A 15,843-nucleotide genomic window follows, 5' to 3' on the forward strand; every position below is an offset into this window, starting at 1 on the left:
TGTAATTGTGACATTTTTTAAAGATATTTTTTTAATAGAATCCAATCATATTAATTACAATGATATGTACTAGGAATTGTCATTTCCTCTGTCATATTAGTGAGAAAAAGATTGAAATATTTTTAACTTAAATTGCATTATTAGAAGAAATCATAAAAATATCTCAATTGCACATATTTTACTTGTTTGATTGTTAGATTGCACACTTTTTAAGTTCAATGACCCAAATGCAGAAAAACGATAAGTCTAGTGACTTGTTTGACACTTGTTGCTCACCAAAAATAGGTACATAAAAATAATAGTATGTATATAAAAATGAACATCAACTACCATACAGTGGATTTGTGTGCCTACACTAGTGGAATTATGTATTTAAAGTAGTGAATTTATGTACTTATACTAGTTGATTTTTGCATGTATTTACAATAGTAAACTTATGTACCTATATTATGGACTTATGTATTTACAATAGTGAATTTATAAGCCTACAATAATAAATATATGTATTTATAGTAATGATTTTTATGATCCAAATTTATATACCTAAGTAATGATTTCATGTCAATGTAGATTTATTTTTAAATTTTTTAAAAAAATTAATATAAGTATTATTTAAAATATGTTTTGCTTTCCCTTTTCCATAAGTTAGTATACAATCTTCAATTCTTCATATTCGGCTGCGGCTACTAAAGAATCTTTCGTTTTTTCTTTTTGCACACTATAACTTTCACTCCCATGTTGAATTGTATTTTAAATTTATTTTCAATTAACCAAATAAATTCTAAACGAGGTATAATCAAACAGTATTCAATTTTCTATTTAGCTACTCAATTAAATCAATTCCTATTGTTGTCGTTTTTTTTTTTTTTTTTTTTTTTTTTTTTTTTTTTTTTTTTTTTTTTGAGATTGAAACCCATAACCATTATCCCAGAGTACTCTCCAGGTCACCCAAAAGAGGTGCCTACAATTCAGTGATGAGATTAGTCATTGTGTTCGACGGTGAAAATTTAGATATACCCAAAAAAAAATTATCACAAGGTACAGAATGGGTAAACTCTGTTCATATGTATTAACCCACAAACTACACAAAAGAAGTAAACTACACTAGGAAGACCTATGTGATGGCCGATGGGTTTGACCAAGTAAGTGTTGGTAGGAATCGAACTTATAATCTTCAGATACGAGAATCATGTTCAACCAACTCGACCAGTCCTTTAAGATCTATATACTTATTTTTTGTTAAAATTTCACAATCCATGGTTTTATTTGGTAATGAACTAAATTCGATTTTGACAATTCAACTAATCTTAGCTTGAATTTAGCTCACGTAGACCCTGTATAAATAAGTTATTTTTAAGCTTTATTACACTGTCTACAAGACTTGAATTTTAAACTATAGATAAGAAAAGAATCAACAAATTTTCACACGAATCACATATCGGATCGAGATCGATATGGATCTAACCCCGTTGGGCAAATTATGTTGACAATTTTATTCCTTTAAATTGGGAATGCCTAGCTTTTGAATTTTGGCTTTTCACCTAATTAATAAATGCATGCAATTAATTTTAATTTTAATTTTAATTTTAATTTTAATTTTATTTTTTTGGGTTTCCTTTCAAACCAATTTCTTTGTGGAGTGATTCAAAAGTCAAAAGCATCCTTTCTGGACCAAGAAAATAGACAAAAATGGACTGTTAATGACGACTACGATGGCAGACCAATCACCTTTAAATTCTCGTGTAAGAAATTTAAATTTAAATTAATAAAAAGGGATCCCGACATCATAATCACTTATATTACATGTATGTGTAACGCGCAATATTATGGAGTTGGTCTGATAATTAGTTTGATAATTATAATATTTAAATTTTTTGTTGACTAAGATTAAAAAGTGAGCTTTATTTAGAGTATATATTGGGGTAATGGTTACGAGCTTTTCACCATAACTAATATTCAATTCAAGTTTGATTTCACGTGGGAGATGCTTATTGACCTCGATTTGTGCTGGCCAATTATGGATAATCTGGACTTATTTATCTCTTTAATGATCATTTACTGACTAAGGTCACAATACAGTTTTACCTAGAAGGTATGTTTGGATAGTATTAATTTGCATGCTTTTTCATAAATTAAAGTGTAAGTATTAAAATACTAAATATAAACTATTATTATTAATTTAAACTTTCCATTAAGATAGAATACTTTTTAAAATTTAATAGCAAATAAAAGAGATAATAAGTTCAAATTATCTCTTGTACAAATGCGCTATCTAGAACAATTAAAAATAACACTCTGTCCAAGCACTTTGTACTCAAATGGCATGTAATGATCTCTTCTATGTGAGAGATCATGAAATTGTGTCTTAGTGGAGGCGTTATTGACTCTGTGTGCTTCATTAGGTTGAAAAAATATGTTTGAATAGATACTACTCCTGAATAATAAGGAAGTCCGGTAAAACTTAAAAGTATGAGTTAGTTAGAGTTTTTTCTACTCTTTCATTTTTACTATTTAATATTTAATATAACAAACAACGATAGGTTATTATATTATCCCATATGATGAGTCCAAAAGAAATGTATGTTTACCCCAAAAGAAATGTATGTTTACCTCAAAATTATTATTATTATTATTATTATTATTATTATTATTATTATTATTATTATTATTATTATTATTATTATTATTATCATCATTATTATCATCATTATTATCATCATTATTATCATTATCAATTATTATTATTATTATTATTATTATTATTATTATTATTATTATTATTAGGGAAAATTGCACTTTTCATCCCTAAGTTATATGGTAATTGTAGAATTCGTCCCTAAGTGTTGGTCATACTCACTTTTTGTCCCTAAGTTATCATTGGTGTTGCACTTTTCGGCCCTGAGTTATAAGGTAATTGTAAGATTCGTCCCTAAGTGTTGGTCATGTTCACTTTCCGTCCCTAAGTTATCATTGACGTTGCACTTTTCGTCCCTGAGTTATACTAAAATTGCAAATTTTGCCCATAATCACTACTACATAAATGGTATATATACTACGTCACTTTTTAAATAACCGTTGTCTAATATATTGTGTTATACACTTATACTACGTCACTTAATAGACGACGGTTGTTTAAATAACTACCTATATAGTTGACATACACGGCAGTTTTTTAACCACCGTATATAGTTAACATACACGACGATTTCCAAAACCGTTGTAGAAAGTGTATATTTACAACGGCAGTCACTTACACGCGCGACACTTCGAAAACTGTCGTGTATGTGTAAAAAAACCGCCGGTGGTTATTTAAAGTGTATGACGTAAAAAAAAAAAATAATTAAGTTATATACGACGGTTATTTAAAAACCCGTTGTCTATTAAATGACGTAGTATAACAAAATATATAAGATGGTGGTTATTTAAAAAACATTCGTCTATTAAGTGATGTAGTATACCATTTATGTAGTAGTGATTAGGGACGAAAATTGCAATTTTAGTATAACTCAGGAACGAAAAGTGCAACGCAAATGATAACTTAGGGACGCAAAGTGAGCATAAACAACAATCGGGGACAAATTCTACAATTACTCTATAACTCAGGGACGAAAAGTGCAACACCAATGATAACTTAGGGACGAAAATTGAGCATGACCAACACTCAGGGACGAATTCTACAATTACCCTATAACTTAGGGACGAAAAAATACAATTTTCCCTTATTATTATTATTATTATTATTATTATTGGTGGGCCCAAAGAGCATGGTATTATATTTGGTCTAAAACTTTTTAAAATTAGTCGTTGGTGGATTGGGCTTAGTATATATATTGGGATTCCGAAATTGTAAGGATTTTATGAGTTGCAAGATTTCAATCTAAATGATATGTTTCATCACAATCCAAACACTTCACCAGATCAGTGAATTGGTAAGAGTGACAAACCGTGTGTACAGTGAGCAAGGACATAATCACCCTCTTTCACGCCATTTTTGAGAGATATTATTTGAGCTTGATCCGACAAACCATAGGTGAAAACACTTGTCTAAATTATAATTCAAACGACGACGCGGTCTAATTTTAAGACTGAGTTTGTCCTCGAAACTCCTTGCTCTCTCAACATTCTATTGATGCCATTATAGGGTGTCACCACAAAGCCAAGTTGATTCTATGTCGTGAAATGTCAATAGTAAAATGAACTGTTATCGAGACTCGATTGAATTAGTTTCACCTTTAGCAGATGTGAAAATACAACACATCAATACTCGGGAATGCCCCTTAATTGGTCAATTCTCCATACTCTCTCCAGTTTATAGCCAATGTAGAAGATAAATACAACACATCGATCGATCATTGATTCCTTGTAAATGGCTTAGCTTGTACATTTGATGATTGTAATAAGTTTATGATTTTCATTGTATGGCACTCACTCATCTTTGTGTATGTTCATCTTGCATAGGTCCAAATTATAATTAAAACAATAAGACGGTCTAATTTTAAGTCTGGGTTTGACCTCGAGACTCAGCTCCTTAACCTGGATTTGGCCTCGAGACTCCTTACTCTCTCAATATTCCATTGATGTCATTATGTGTTGTTATCACAAAGCGACATTGGCCCAACGTCGTGAAATGCCAGTAGTGAAATGAGGTCTCATCGAGTCCTGATTGAATTAATTTCATCTCTACAAATTATCAAATTTAGTACAATATAAAAGTTTTCATCAACAACAAACCTTAATCAAAACCAAAAACAAAACACCCCATCAACATTTTTCACCAACAACACATTGCAAGGGGCCAGCATGAGAGGTCAAGGAAGGAACCAAAGACCCCTGAGCAGCAACAAACAACTGCGATGTGGCGTACGAGGGAGAACAGCTCCCATATCCAGATGGAACAAAGTAAGCCCCATTCAAGAAAACATCCTTAGTAGACCTCCATCTCCATGTCTTCCAACCTCCATTACTCTCCCTCTTCGTCACCTCTTTGTCGTCGGCTGGAACATCATCTGAAGCCACGAAATAGTTGCCCTCACTTAGTATCGTCGGACCTGCGCTCCCTCCAATGGCGTACTGTAGCCATTGGTCGTAGTAGTTGTTGGCTACGTGAGCATAACCGTGTCGAACCCTGTCGTTAATTAAAACCCAGAAATACATACATATATGATTAACTTCAGTTAAGTTTAATTTCCTAGGTTATATATGGGAGACACATTATTAAATTAAAGTATACGAACCTAGGCATTCTCTGAACAAGATCTCGGCCGAAATGATTAAACACCACAGTGACTTTCATAACTCGGTCTGCCGTGTAGCTGTCTCTGTGTCCAAGCAACATAACCTGAAATAATAAACATATATATAGTTGTCACTGCTGGAAATTATGAAATTTCCGACCACGTAAAAGTGATATTAAATAAAGTGGAAAGCAAAAAGTGGTCAGAAATAACAACAAAGGTTTTTCCCGATACCAAAAGTGATCGGAACAAGGCTTTCGACTTGATTTAAGATTACTTTCAGGTGGTCGGAAATTTCAAAATTTCCAGCAGTGTGTTTTCTTTTAATTTGGTACCATTAATTACCCTAGGATTAAAAAACACCACTTACTTTGTCGTGTTGAGTGAAATAATTGTTGGAGATGGTAATCGCAGTGGAGGCGTGAATGACATCAACGAGGCCATCGGCGCAACGAGCAAGAAAGCAATGGTCAACCCAAACATGGGAGGATGCTAAAACACTAATCGCATCACCATCAGACCCAATTCGTTCTCCAACGTGGTCGGGACTACTTCGGACCATCCCACGTTTCCCCGGCTTACAATCATGAATGCTAATCCCATGAACAATAACATTCGTAACATTCTCAATTGTCACGCACGGCCCATTCGCAATCTCAACCTTAGCACCTCTCCCATCTATGGTCTTGTAGCTATTCACCATCAGCTCATTCTCTAGCGTAATCACCATGTCCTTCTCGAAAACCATCCAAAGCGGCTCGGTTTGGATTGCCCCATAACGTATCGTCCCTGGTTTGGGGTTTATAGGGTCGTCGTCAGAAGGGTCCGTGACTACATATATCTTCCCGTTTTTCCCACCTGCTGCTTCACTCCCAAAGCCAATTGCGCAATCGGCCAATGCATGGCGATTGCTGGCCCAGTGTGGGTTAGATCTCCAACACGAATCAATCATGTTCATGAGATTATTCGGAGGATAAGAGTTTAATAAGGTTTTGGTTGCATAGTGGCTTGTTTGGTGTGCTAGTGATGTTGGGGGTGAATATACTGATAGGAACCATGAGAGTAGTAATAGAGATGGAATTGAAGCTGCCATGGCTGGGTAAAGGTTAGGATGAGGCCTGAGGGATGCAAATATTATTGCAGAAATTTAAATAAATGCAAGAAAGTGGTGGACATGTTGATTGGGAAGATTTTGGGGGGATTCATATGAACGTGTTTGCACGAGCTACTCCAAGCTAGGTATAGTAGATAGATACTTTGCATTGTGGAGTAAGAGTAGTGATAGTTTGTACAAATTTTGATTTATGAAAATGTTTGTCGTCATTACTCAATAATACGTTTTAGATGAGGTTCGTCTTGCATTGTGACGTAACTGATAAAAGACTTTATACAAATTTGACATTCAATTACTTTGTACAAATTAAAGATTAACAAATTAAATAGTAAAGTTTACCATTGAACGTAATTAATTCACCATAATGGAAGAGAAACTAACAATTATTATACTAATTATTCAAGAACATGGGAAAGATTTATGCATGATCATTAGTAACATGTTGTAAGGATCAAGCTAAGGGTATGATTTGAGCATAATCATATAATTAACTATAATTAGGCTGAAATATTTATTATTATTGGGTACTATTAGAAGCTATATAATGGTGGTGATAAGTGTTAATTCTTGTATTCTTCTTTTTATCTTTTTTTTTTTCCTTTCTTTCTCTCTAAATTCTTCTTTGGAATAAATATTCTCATGAAATAGTGTCTACTCCAATTTTTTCTAATATAAAAATCATACTTCATTCATTCAGTCACTCTTTTTAAAACAAGTAGTGTCTATTTTTTTTATGTGAGATAATATTAATATAACTAATTTCTTTTCTTAGTCATTTTATTAATACAAAAGAAATAGAACAAAAAAAAAAAAAAAAAGATCACATAATGCTGCTTCACCAAACCACACCTAAAGAATCCATTGAAGGCTAAATAGGACAAATGCCATCGGATCGGATCAGAAGTTCCTACCCAAATTTAATTTCCTAAATATATTATTCAATAATTAATAATAAACCCTTAATATTATCAATGATTGAGTTTGTTGCCTTAAAAAAGAAAAAAAAAAAAAAAAAAACCCCTTAAAAGTTATGACAAGTTTCATAGTTAAGAGTTAATTAAATTTTTGTGATAGATTTATTGGTGACAATCCATTTCTAGTCTTTTTTTTTTTTCAGAACATCTTTTTGGTCCTAGCATGACCATTTTTTGTCCTTCATCAGCAACACTGTTTAAACTCGGTAAAATATAAGGATATTTAGGTCTTAGATCAATTATGATTTTTTTTTAAAAAATAAAATTAAAATTAAAATATAACGAGTCAATCCACTTTGTATAAAAATGATCGAAATGTCATTATATTTAACGATATTTCAATGATTTTGTTGACGGATGATCAATGATCATAACACAATAATATTGAGACCAAAGAGAAATGTTCTAAAAAAAGAATTAAAAATGAACTGTTACCTTTAAATCTAGAATATGCAAATTGAACCAAGCTAAGGAAACGACTTTGAACTAATAATTTATAAACTACAATGAACACTTTATGATTCTTAAGATCTTATATAGATGAGCGATATATAATTCGTTTAATTTATAACTTTAGATTATCCTATTATAAATTTGATCCATAATTATATTCTCAATTTGAACAAATAACATTTTCCATTTAATACAAATATATAACAACGCATATACAGAACGAAAAGAATACAGAACCATACAAGCTGCATTTATGCATGCAGAGTAGCCTTATATATGGAAAGAAATTAGAATTGAATAAAAAATTTGTTTTAATTAACAAATAGCTATAAATAATAACATGATTAATTATCTTAATTAAATTCTCTTGAGGCATGCAACTGCTGTCCTGTTCGATCTTCTGTCCTTTTCACAATCTATCACAAATAAACCAACTGAGTTGCTCATCGTATCAGGCATAACTGCACATTCCATAGACGCAGGTTGTCCCTTTCTTGCACTTTTTCCGGCAGCCGCCGCAATTGTTCTTGTCGAACAAAGTGCTGACGCACTTTCCTCTGCAACACGTCTCATTGTACCTGCATTTCTTCCCGCAAAGCCCGCAGTTCTGTCGGTCGTTCATCACGTTAACGCACTTTTTCTTGCAGCAATCGGGCCCCGGGCTGCCCTTGGCGCGGCAGATTCTGGGGTTCTTGTTGCACGTCAGGTAGTTTCGGGCTTTCTCCACCACCTTCTTCTCCTTGCCTTTCTGCGCAAGAAAGCGGCCCGTTCCCCGGAGGAACTGCGGCGGTCCCGCCGCATTTAGAAGGCCGTCGCCGGCAGCTTCTTCTTCGTCCTCGTCTTTGTGTTGGGCGGAGGAAAGAGTAATGGCTATGGACATTACAATGGCTAAGAGCAAAAGAGCTTTAAGGATCTTCATTGTTTCTTTGAGGAAATGTTTTGGTTTCCTTGGAGAAATGAGGATTTTGGTTTAATTTGATGAATGAAGGATGGGAGGGGAATGGATAATGGGAATTTATAGGGGAAATTTTGCATGGAGTAATATTGGTAGTTGCTAGTGGAGTGGTCATAATTAACGGCCAAGGTATACGATTCAGATATTTAACCTAAAATTAGGCACTTTATATTAGAATTGAATGAAATTATCCTTGAGTGGCACGAAATGCTGTGATTTTTTCCTTAATTACGTGGGAAAGTCGAGAATTGAAAGCCAGTTATGTTTGAACTTTTTGTACCAAAAAAGCTGTTAGAGAAGCACTTTTGTGCATAAATCTATTGTCTATGCTTTGACTTGCATTACAATATTGTATCTATCTTCAACTTTGACAACACTACATGCAATGTATGGATGCATGATTGGTCGTCAACAGTTTTCTCTATTTATTTCTTTTACTCCAAAATTGACAGTTTTCTAGGGATGTCAAATGGGCTAGCCCGCTAGGTTTTGGGCTAGCCCTACAGGGTTGGTGGACTTGTTGGCTTGGGCTAAATGATTTTTTTATTTTTTATTTTTGAGTTGGGTTGGCCCTAATCCTAAACAACGGGTTGTTGGGCTAATCCAACGGGCTAAATCAATAAACAAAATTTTTATTACAAATAGAGTAGGTTCATAACTATATATATATATATATATATATATATATATATATATATATATATATATATATATATATATATATATATATATATATATTGTGTGTGTGTGCGCGCGTGTATAATGTGTGTAGTGTATAAAAGTACATTATTTTATATATACTATCAAATAATGTACCTTCAATACACAAATAATGTACATTTATTATATTAAAAATGTACCCTATATTCATGGTCCACACAAGTTGTATGGACTATGGTCCATCCAATAATGATTGGATATTACACGGGCCAGCTCAACAATCCATGAGCTGGCCCAACTCAATCCAGTAACCCGATAGGGCCAACCCAATGAGCTTACATTTTTATTGGATTGATCTTTTTGGATTTTAGCCCTGCAATTTTTAGGGCTTATTGGGCCAGCTCATTGGTTCAGGGCTAAATTGACATCCCATTTGAATATAGATTAGCTATATATTATTTTATTATTAGTTAAGGGCAACCATATATAGGATTTTAAAAATAAAATTTTAATTTAAAGTATTAGTATACAAGAATAACCTTCAGGTAGTAGTTAGGCTTCCTTGAAACTTACAACGAGATGAAAATATACAAGTCCAACAATGGTGCATCAAAATAGAACAACACTTAGCTTGTTTCACCACTCAAAGGCGTAATGAACGTCCTCCTTCAAAAGATGATTCTCGAGAAAAAGGTAAGGAAACGGTAAGTGGGGTAGTGAGGCCCCGAAGAGGCGAAGACTATGAACAGATTCATGACTTGATATCCAATGATGATTCAAATCTTCAATAATAAGTCTGGAATTTCAAATCCTACGTTTAATGCATTATTTGATATTTTAAGAATAGTGGTGAGATCTCTGTAAATTCTCTATTCCCTTCTTCTCAACATCCAGCTGGTTTTTTATGACTTTCAGAATTTCAATAACGACTTCAACTTCCTTGAAGTAACTTCTGAACAAGTTGATATATGGTAGTAGTTCTTGGTCCGGCTTAATTAGCTTGGTCTTGATATTGATCTGTCAGGATGTTGTGCAGCTCTAAACAAGGTTTACATAAAATGAACTAAAATGTGAACAACTTCTTTGTACGTTCCATAAAACTTAACAACCCAGAGGAGAAAACACTTTTATTGTTTTCATCAAAAGAACATTTTTATTAACAATGAAAAAATTCATAGTTGCTACTCGAAGGTGCATGTACTCTGATTAAAACTTTCTTTGTAAGGTACTAGTTGACAAAGGACTACAATGATGTAATCAAACTTAAATTACTAAGCAACTCTTACAAAGAGTCGAATTTGAAATCTTGTGATTACCTATAAGCAAATTATCTGACTAGGACTGGGCGTGACAAAAAAAAAAAAAAAAAAAAAAAAAATCATTCCGTCAATTAGGACAATGGGTGATTCAAGGTTGTTGAGGAATTGAGGAATCTAGTAAATTGTTTATTTTATGAAAGATGTAATTTTAATAAAAAAATTTACTCCATATTTTTTTTGTCGCAATCCTTAATTGTAGGAGGCACATTTAAGCCCGTACTATACTCAGATTAATCCTCATTCGCACTGGGCCGACCCAAATAATGGGTAAAGTGCTAGCCATATTGGTTTTTTCATACGAAAGGAGTTTGAACTCCCAACCTCTCTTAAGGGACGAGAACAAATTATGCTGTGCATCCGTATGCACCATGCATGGTGCATACGGATGCAAAAACGACGTCGTTTTAATAAAACGCGCGTCTCCCCTTAAAAAAAAAATCAGGTTCGATTCCCAGCAACAACATATGAACTATAATTCCATAATCGATGAACTATAATTCCATAATCTAATTTATGAACTAAAAATTCCAGAATGAATGAACTAAAATTCCATAATCTATAAACTAAAATTTCAGAATCGATGAACTACAATTCCATAATCGATGAACTATAATTCCATAATCAATGAATTATAATTCCATAATCTATGAACTAAAATTCCAGAATGAATGAATAATATAATGTTGTTGCTGGGAATTGAACCTGAATTTTTTTAAAAGGGAAAACGCGCGTTTTTTAATAAAACGACGTCGTTTTGACATCCGTATGCACCATGCATGGTGCATACGGATGCACAGCATAACGATTGACGGATGAGAGTGCACGGTCACGTACTCACGACAACCAAAATTGTTTTAATTAACAAATCCTTGATTAGCGATTCCAAACTTACCAACAAACCCTTACTAATTTTTCAATTATGATGATGAGCAAATTAAATAGCTAGTATTTTCCATTTCATACAAATATATCACAGAATTACATGTATAAAGAACGGAAAGAATACAGAACCGTACAAGCTGGCTAATTATGCATTATATTTATGCATGCACCACCTTATTCTTTGAAAATAAAAATTGTTTTAATTAACAAATATCTATAAAATAAACAAGATTAATTAACTTAATTAATTAAATTCTATGGAAGCATGCAATTGCTTCATTATCACGCATAACTGCACATTCCATAGACGCACGTCGTCCCTTTCTTGCACTTGTTCCGGCAGCCGCCGCAGTTGTTCTTGTCGAACAAAATGCTCACACACTTTCCTCGGCAGCAGGTCTCATCGTACCTGCATTTCTTCCCGCAAAGCCCGCAGTTCTGTCGGTCGCTCATCACGTTAACGCACTTCTTCTTGCAGCAATCCGGCCCCGGGCTGCCCTTCGAACGGCAGATTCTGGGGTTCTTGTCGCATGTCTGGTTTCGCGTTTTCTCCGCCTTCTTCTCCTTCCCTTTCTGCGCCAGAAAATGGCCGATCCCCCGGAGGGACGTCGGCGTTTCCGCCACTTTCAGGCCGCCGTCAAAAGAGAACGGTTTGCCGGCGGCGGCGGCTTGTTCTTTATAGTCTTTGGTTTTAGTTGATGGTGGTTGAGCTGAGGAAACAGAAATGGCGGCTACTGACATTACAATGGCTAAGAACAAAAGGGCTTTAAGGATCTTCATTGTTTTGCTTTCCTTGCAGAAATGAAGATTTTGGTTTGATTTGATGAATGATGGGTGGGAGGGGAATGGATAATGGGTATTTATAGGGGAAATGTTAATTAGTTGCATGGAGGAATATTGGTTGTTCCTACTTGCTAGTGGAGTGGTCATAATTAGTGGTCTAGATATAAAATTCAGATAATTAACCTAAAATTAGGCGGTTTCAAAAAAAAAAAAAAAAAAAAAACTAAAATTAGGCACTTAATTTAGTATGTCAAACAAATAAATTAACAATAATTTGTGATCCATCCAACGAGTTATGTAATATTTTGTATTTAAAATTCGTGAATACGAAGAAACTCTTTCAGCTTTGAATAATCATGTTTAAATTAAATGTAACTATTAAACATCAAGAGTCAAAATAATATAGGAGTGCATGCGACATAATATAATATAATGATTATATTCTAGCCCTCCCAAATGCTCTGTTGGGTCGGGGTGTGGGGGCCCTTAGGGTTGGGTTCAGCTTTTGGAAGAATGATTATATTCTAGTTAGTTATTTCTTTTTGATAATTGGAAAAAGTGTCAAATAGGCCCGTGAATTTTTACACATTATGCAATTGAACCATCGAAAAAATAAAGTGTGCAATTAGACTATTAAACATTCAGAAATTATGCAAATATTATTTTTTACAGGTTAATTAATTACTTCCAAGTTTTCTATAAATATGATGTCATAATGTTAAATTATATATAAAAAATTATTTTAATTATTATTTTTCAAAATTAAAAGAAAAAAAAAAACTTCATAGCATTCTGATTAACGAACTAAAAGGGAAGAAGTCTTTACTACCTTTAACCATAGAGGTAAGATCATGTATTGTGGCATTTGTTAGAGTTAATTGTTACGGAGTACATTTCATTGCTATTATTTCTCTTTCTTTTTTTTTTAAATTATTTTTTTTAATTTTAAAAAATATTAATTAAAATAATTTTTTTTATATATAATTTGATATTATGACATCATATTTATAGGAAACTTGGAAGCTAGTAACCTGCAAAAAAATGATATTTGTACAATTTTTGAATGTTTAATGGTCTAATTGCACACTTTCTTTGTTTGGTGGTTCAATTGCACAATGTGTAAAAATTCAGTGACCTATTTGACACTTTGTTATTGATAATTTATTAGTTGTTGCATAATGTATAAGTATTTGAGAGCATATATATATATATATATATATATATATATATATATATATATGTGTGTGTGTGTGTGTGTTAGTTGAGACACATTTCATGATTTATTTTTTCTATCGATGTTCAAGGAGGAGCGTTGATAGTTGATGAAAATAGTGCAATCTAGTCTTTGATTCAAGTGGGAAACAGAGAATTGAATGGCAGGCCAGTCATGGTTGAAGTTTTTGTACCAAAAAAGCAGTTACAGAAGCACTTTTGTACATGTATAAATGTATTGTATGTGTATGCTTTGACTTGCATTACAATATTGTATTTATCTTCAACGTTGACAACAGTACATGCAAGTTGCAGTGTTTGGTCGTCAACAGTACATGATGAGTTTAATTGGAACACGTATTTATTAAAAGTAGTTGTGGTGAGATTAGAGAGCTTAAAACTGCATGCTCCAATCACAATAACGAATTTTTACTATACACGACTTTCAATTGAAAATTTTATATATTCTTTGTAATTTGATTAATGAGCTAATCTGCTAAACCAATCATTTCATTTGTCTTTTTGAGGGTGGTAGGATTAAGTTTAACCGCTCCTAAATTAAATGCACTATAAACAGCAAACCAGAATAATAAAATTAATAAAAGCACATTAATAAAATGAATTCCTGAGTTCGAGAAACACAAACCACTCAGATCTCTGGTGGACTAATAAATTAAGTCATTTTTCCAAAAGGCTGAACCCCAACCCTAAGGGTCCCCACACCCCGACCCGACAAAGTATTTGGGATGATGTAAATCAGGCCCCCACACTCCGACCTGACAGAGCATTTGGGAGGATGTAAATCATGGTAACTCAACTGAACATAAACCACAGAGACTAGACCTGTGGTAACTCAACTCAACTGAACATAAACCACAGAGCTCACTGCGCACAAGGAAACCCACCTGGTAAAATCCTAACTGGTTTCTGACTCAATGCCGGTGCGCACAAAAAATCTGCCCACTTTGGACATAATTCCCACACTGCCAGACCTGTGCTAACTCAACTCAACTGAACATAAACCACAGAGCTCACTGCGCACAAGGAAACCCACCTGGTAAAATCCTAACTGGTTTCTAACTCAATGCCGGTGCGCACAAAAAATCTGCCCACTTTGGACATAATTCCCACACTGCCGCCGCCGAGATTCAAACCTTGATCTCTTACCCCAAATACTGCCCAATAAACCATTGAGCTAAGCCCGTGCGAGTTCACTAACAAATTCTTGTTTGAATAAAACTCCAACCACTTCTATGTCTTCAAGCATAATTAATTTGAGACCTCGGACATAATTAATATGATGATGTATCTATTAATGTAGACCATAAATAAATACTAACTTAAACTTAAAATTAATTTGACAAATATGTTACCAAGAAATACTCTACACAACATATATTATTTTTTCACTTACAAACAGATTAGAGAAAGTGTGCGGAAATTAAAAAATAATAATAATAATAATAATAACCAACAAAACTAATTAATTTACCCAACATTTTTATTGTAGTTCAAATTAAATATGCATGATTACATATACTACAATATATTCAGCTAGCATAGCTATATAACATACCACATATATAACTCACAACAAATTTAACGACACCCATATATGCATGCATGCACACGTATAAATGAAACCAATTACATAAACATATTTGATAATAATTAGTAGGAGATTATATATATATTATAATTAAGCATAGCTGCAAATCCCATACACACACGAGTCTCCTTTATTGCACCTATTGTTGCACTTGCCACAATGCCTCCTATCAACATTTGGGTTCACACAATCCCCATGGCAGCATATTTCTGAGAACTTGCATTTCCTCCCACATTTCCCACAGTTCACTCTGTCGCTCATCACGTTTACGCACTGTTTTTTGCAGCAATCAGGGCGGCGGCCTCCGGCACGGCAGACCCTAGGGTACTTGTCGCACGTGTATGCCAGCCGAGGGTTGTTTCCCCGGCCGGGAGGGTTATAGGCGTCCGGTAATGATTCTTGATTGGACGGTGAAGCGAGAAGTAGAATGGTTAAAGCGAATAAGAAAGTTGAAATTGCGATGAACTTTGGCGAGTTCATCTTGTGTTGAATGGGAAAGAGGTGGAACAGTTAATTTGATAATAAAAAGAATTTTAGAGTAGATTTTTCGTAAGAGCTATCTATTAGTCTGATTGATTTAAACAATCAGACTGATTTACCTAGCTAGATATGATGAGTAGAGTTTAAGTTGCGAATTGAAGTGGATGG

At 33.7% G+C, this 15,843-nt stretch overlaps 2 protein-coding genes across 2 annotated transcripts; both read right to left on the bottom strand.

The window, feature by feature from the left end:
* Positions 1-4,761: 4,761 nt before the first annotated feature.
* Positions 4,762-6,327, bottom strand: LOC109164827 (putative pectate lyase 2). Its single transcript, XM_019313374.1, has 3 exons — positions 5,605-6,327; positions 5,235-5,338; positions 4,762-5,125 (listed from the first exon to the last, which is right to left on the bottom strand). Exons 1-3 carry the CDS (start codon positions 6,325-6,327, stop codon positions 4,762-4,764), a joined length of 1,191 nt encoding a protein of 396 aa, XP_019168919.1.
* A 1,605-nt stretch (positions 6,328-7,932) lies between these two features.
* Positions 7,933-12,419, bottom strand: LOC109164662 (stigma-specific STIG1-like protein 1). The gene is made up of 2 exons (XM_019313189.1): positions 12,124-12,419; positions 7,933-8,476 (listed from the first exon to the last, which is right to left on the bottom strand). Exons 1-2 carry the CDS (start codon positions 12,369-12,371, stop codon positions 8,227-8,229), a joined length of 498 nt encoding a protein of 165 aa, XP_019168734.1. The 5' UTR covers positions 12,372-12,419; the 3' UTR covers positions 7,933-8,226.
* Positions 12,420-15,843: the final 3,424 nt, after the last annotated feature.

The sequence above is a fragment of the Ipomoea nil genome, unplaced genomic scaffold (assembly GCF_001879475.1).
Source record: "Ipomoea nil cultivar Tokyo-kokei standard unplaced genomic scaffold, Asagao_1.1 scaffold3069, whole genome shotgun sequence".
NCBI classification, from domain to species: domain Eukaryota; kingdom Viridiplantae; phylum Streptophyta; class Magnoliopsida; order Solanales; family Convolvulaceae; genus Ipomoea; species Ipomoea nil.

Coding starts and splice junctions, on each gene's coding strand:
- LOC109164827 (XM_019313374.1), bottom strand. CDS start 6,327: ATGGCAGCTTCAATTCCATCTCTATTACTACTCTCATGGTTCCTATCA. Junction 5,339..5,604: donor ATTTCACTCAACACGACAAA/GTAAGTGGTGTT, acceptor TTATTATTTCAG/GTTATGTTGCTTGGACACAG. Junction 5,126..5,234: donor CTTGTTCAGAGAATGCCTAG/GTTCGTATACTT, acceptor AATTAACGACAG/GGTTCGACACGGTTATGCTC.
- LOC109164662 (XM_019313189.1), bottom strand. CDS start 12,371: ATGAAGATCCTTAAAGCCCTTTTGTTCTTAGCCATTGTAATGTCAGTA. Junction 8,477..12,123: donor GAGAAAACGCGAAACCAGAC/ATGCGACAAGAA, acceptor AAACTACCTGAC/GTGCAACAAGAACCCCAGAA.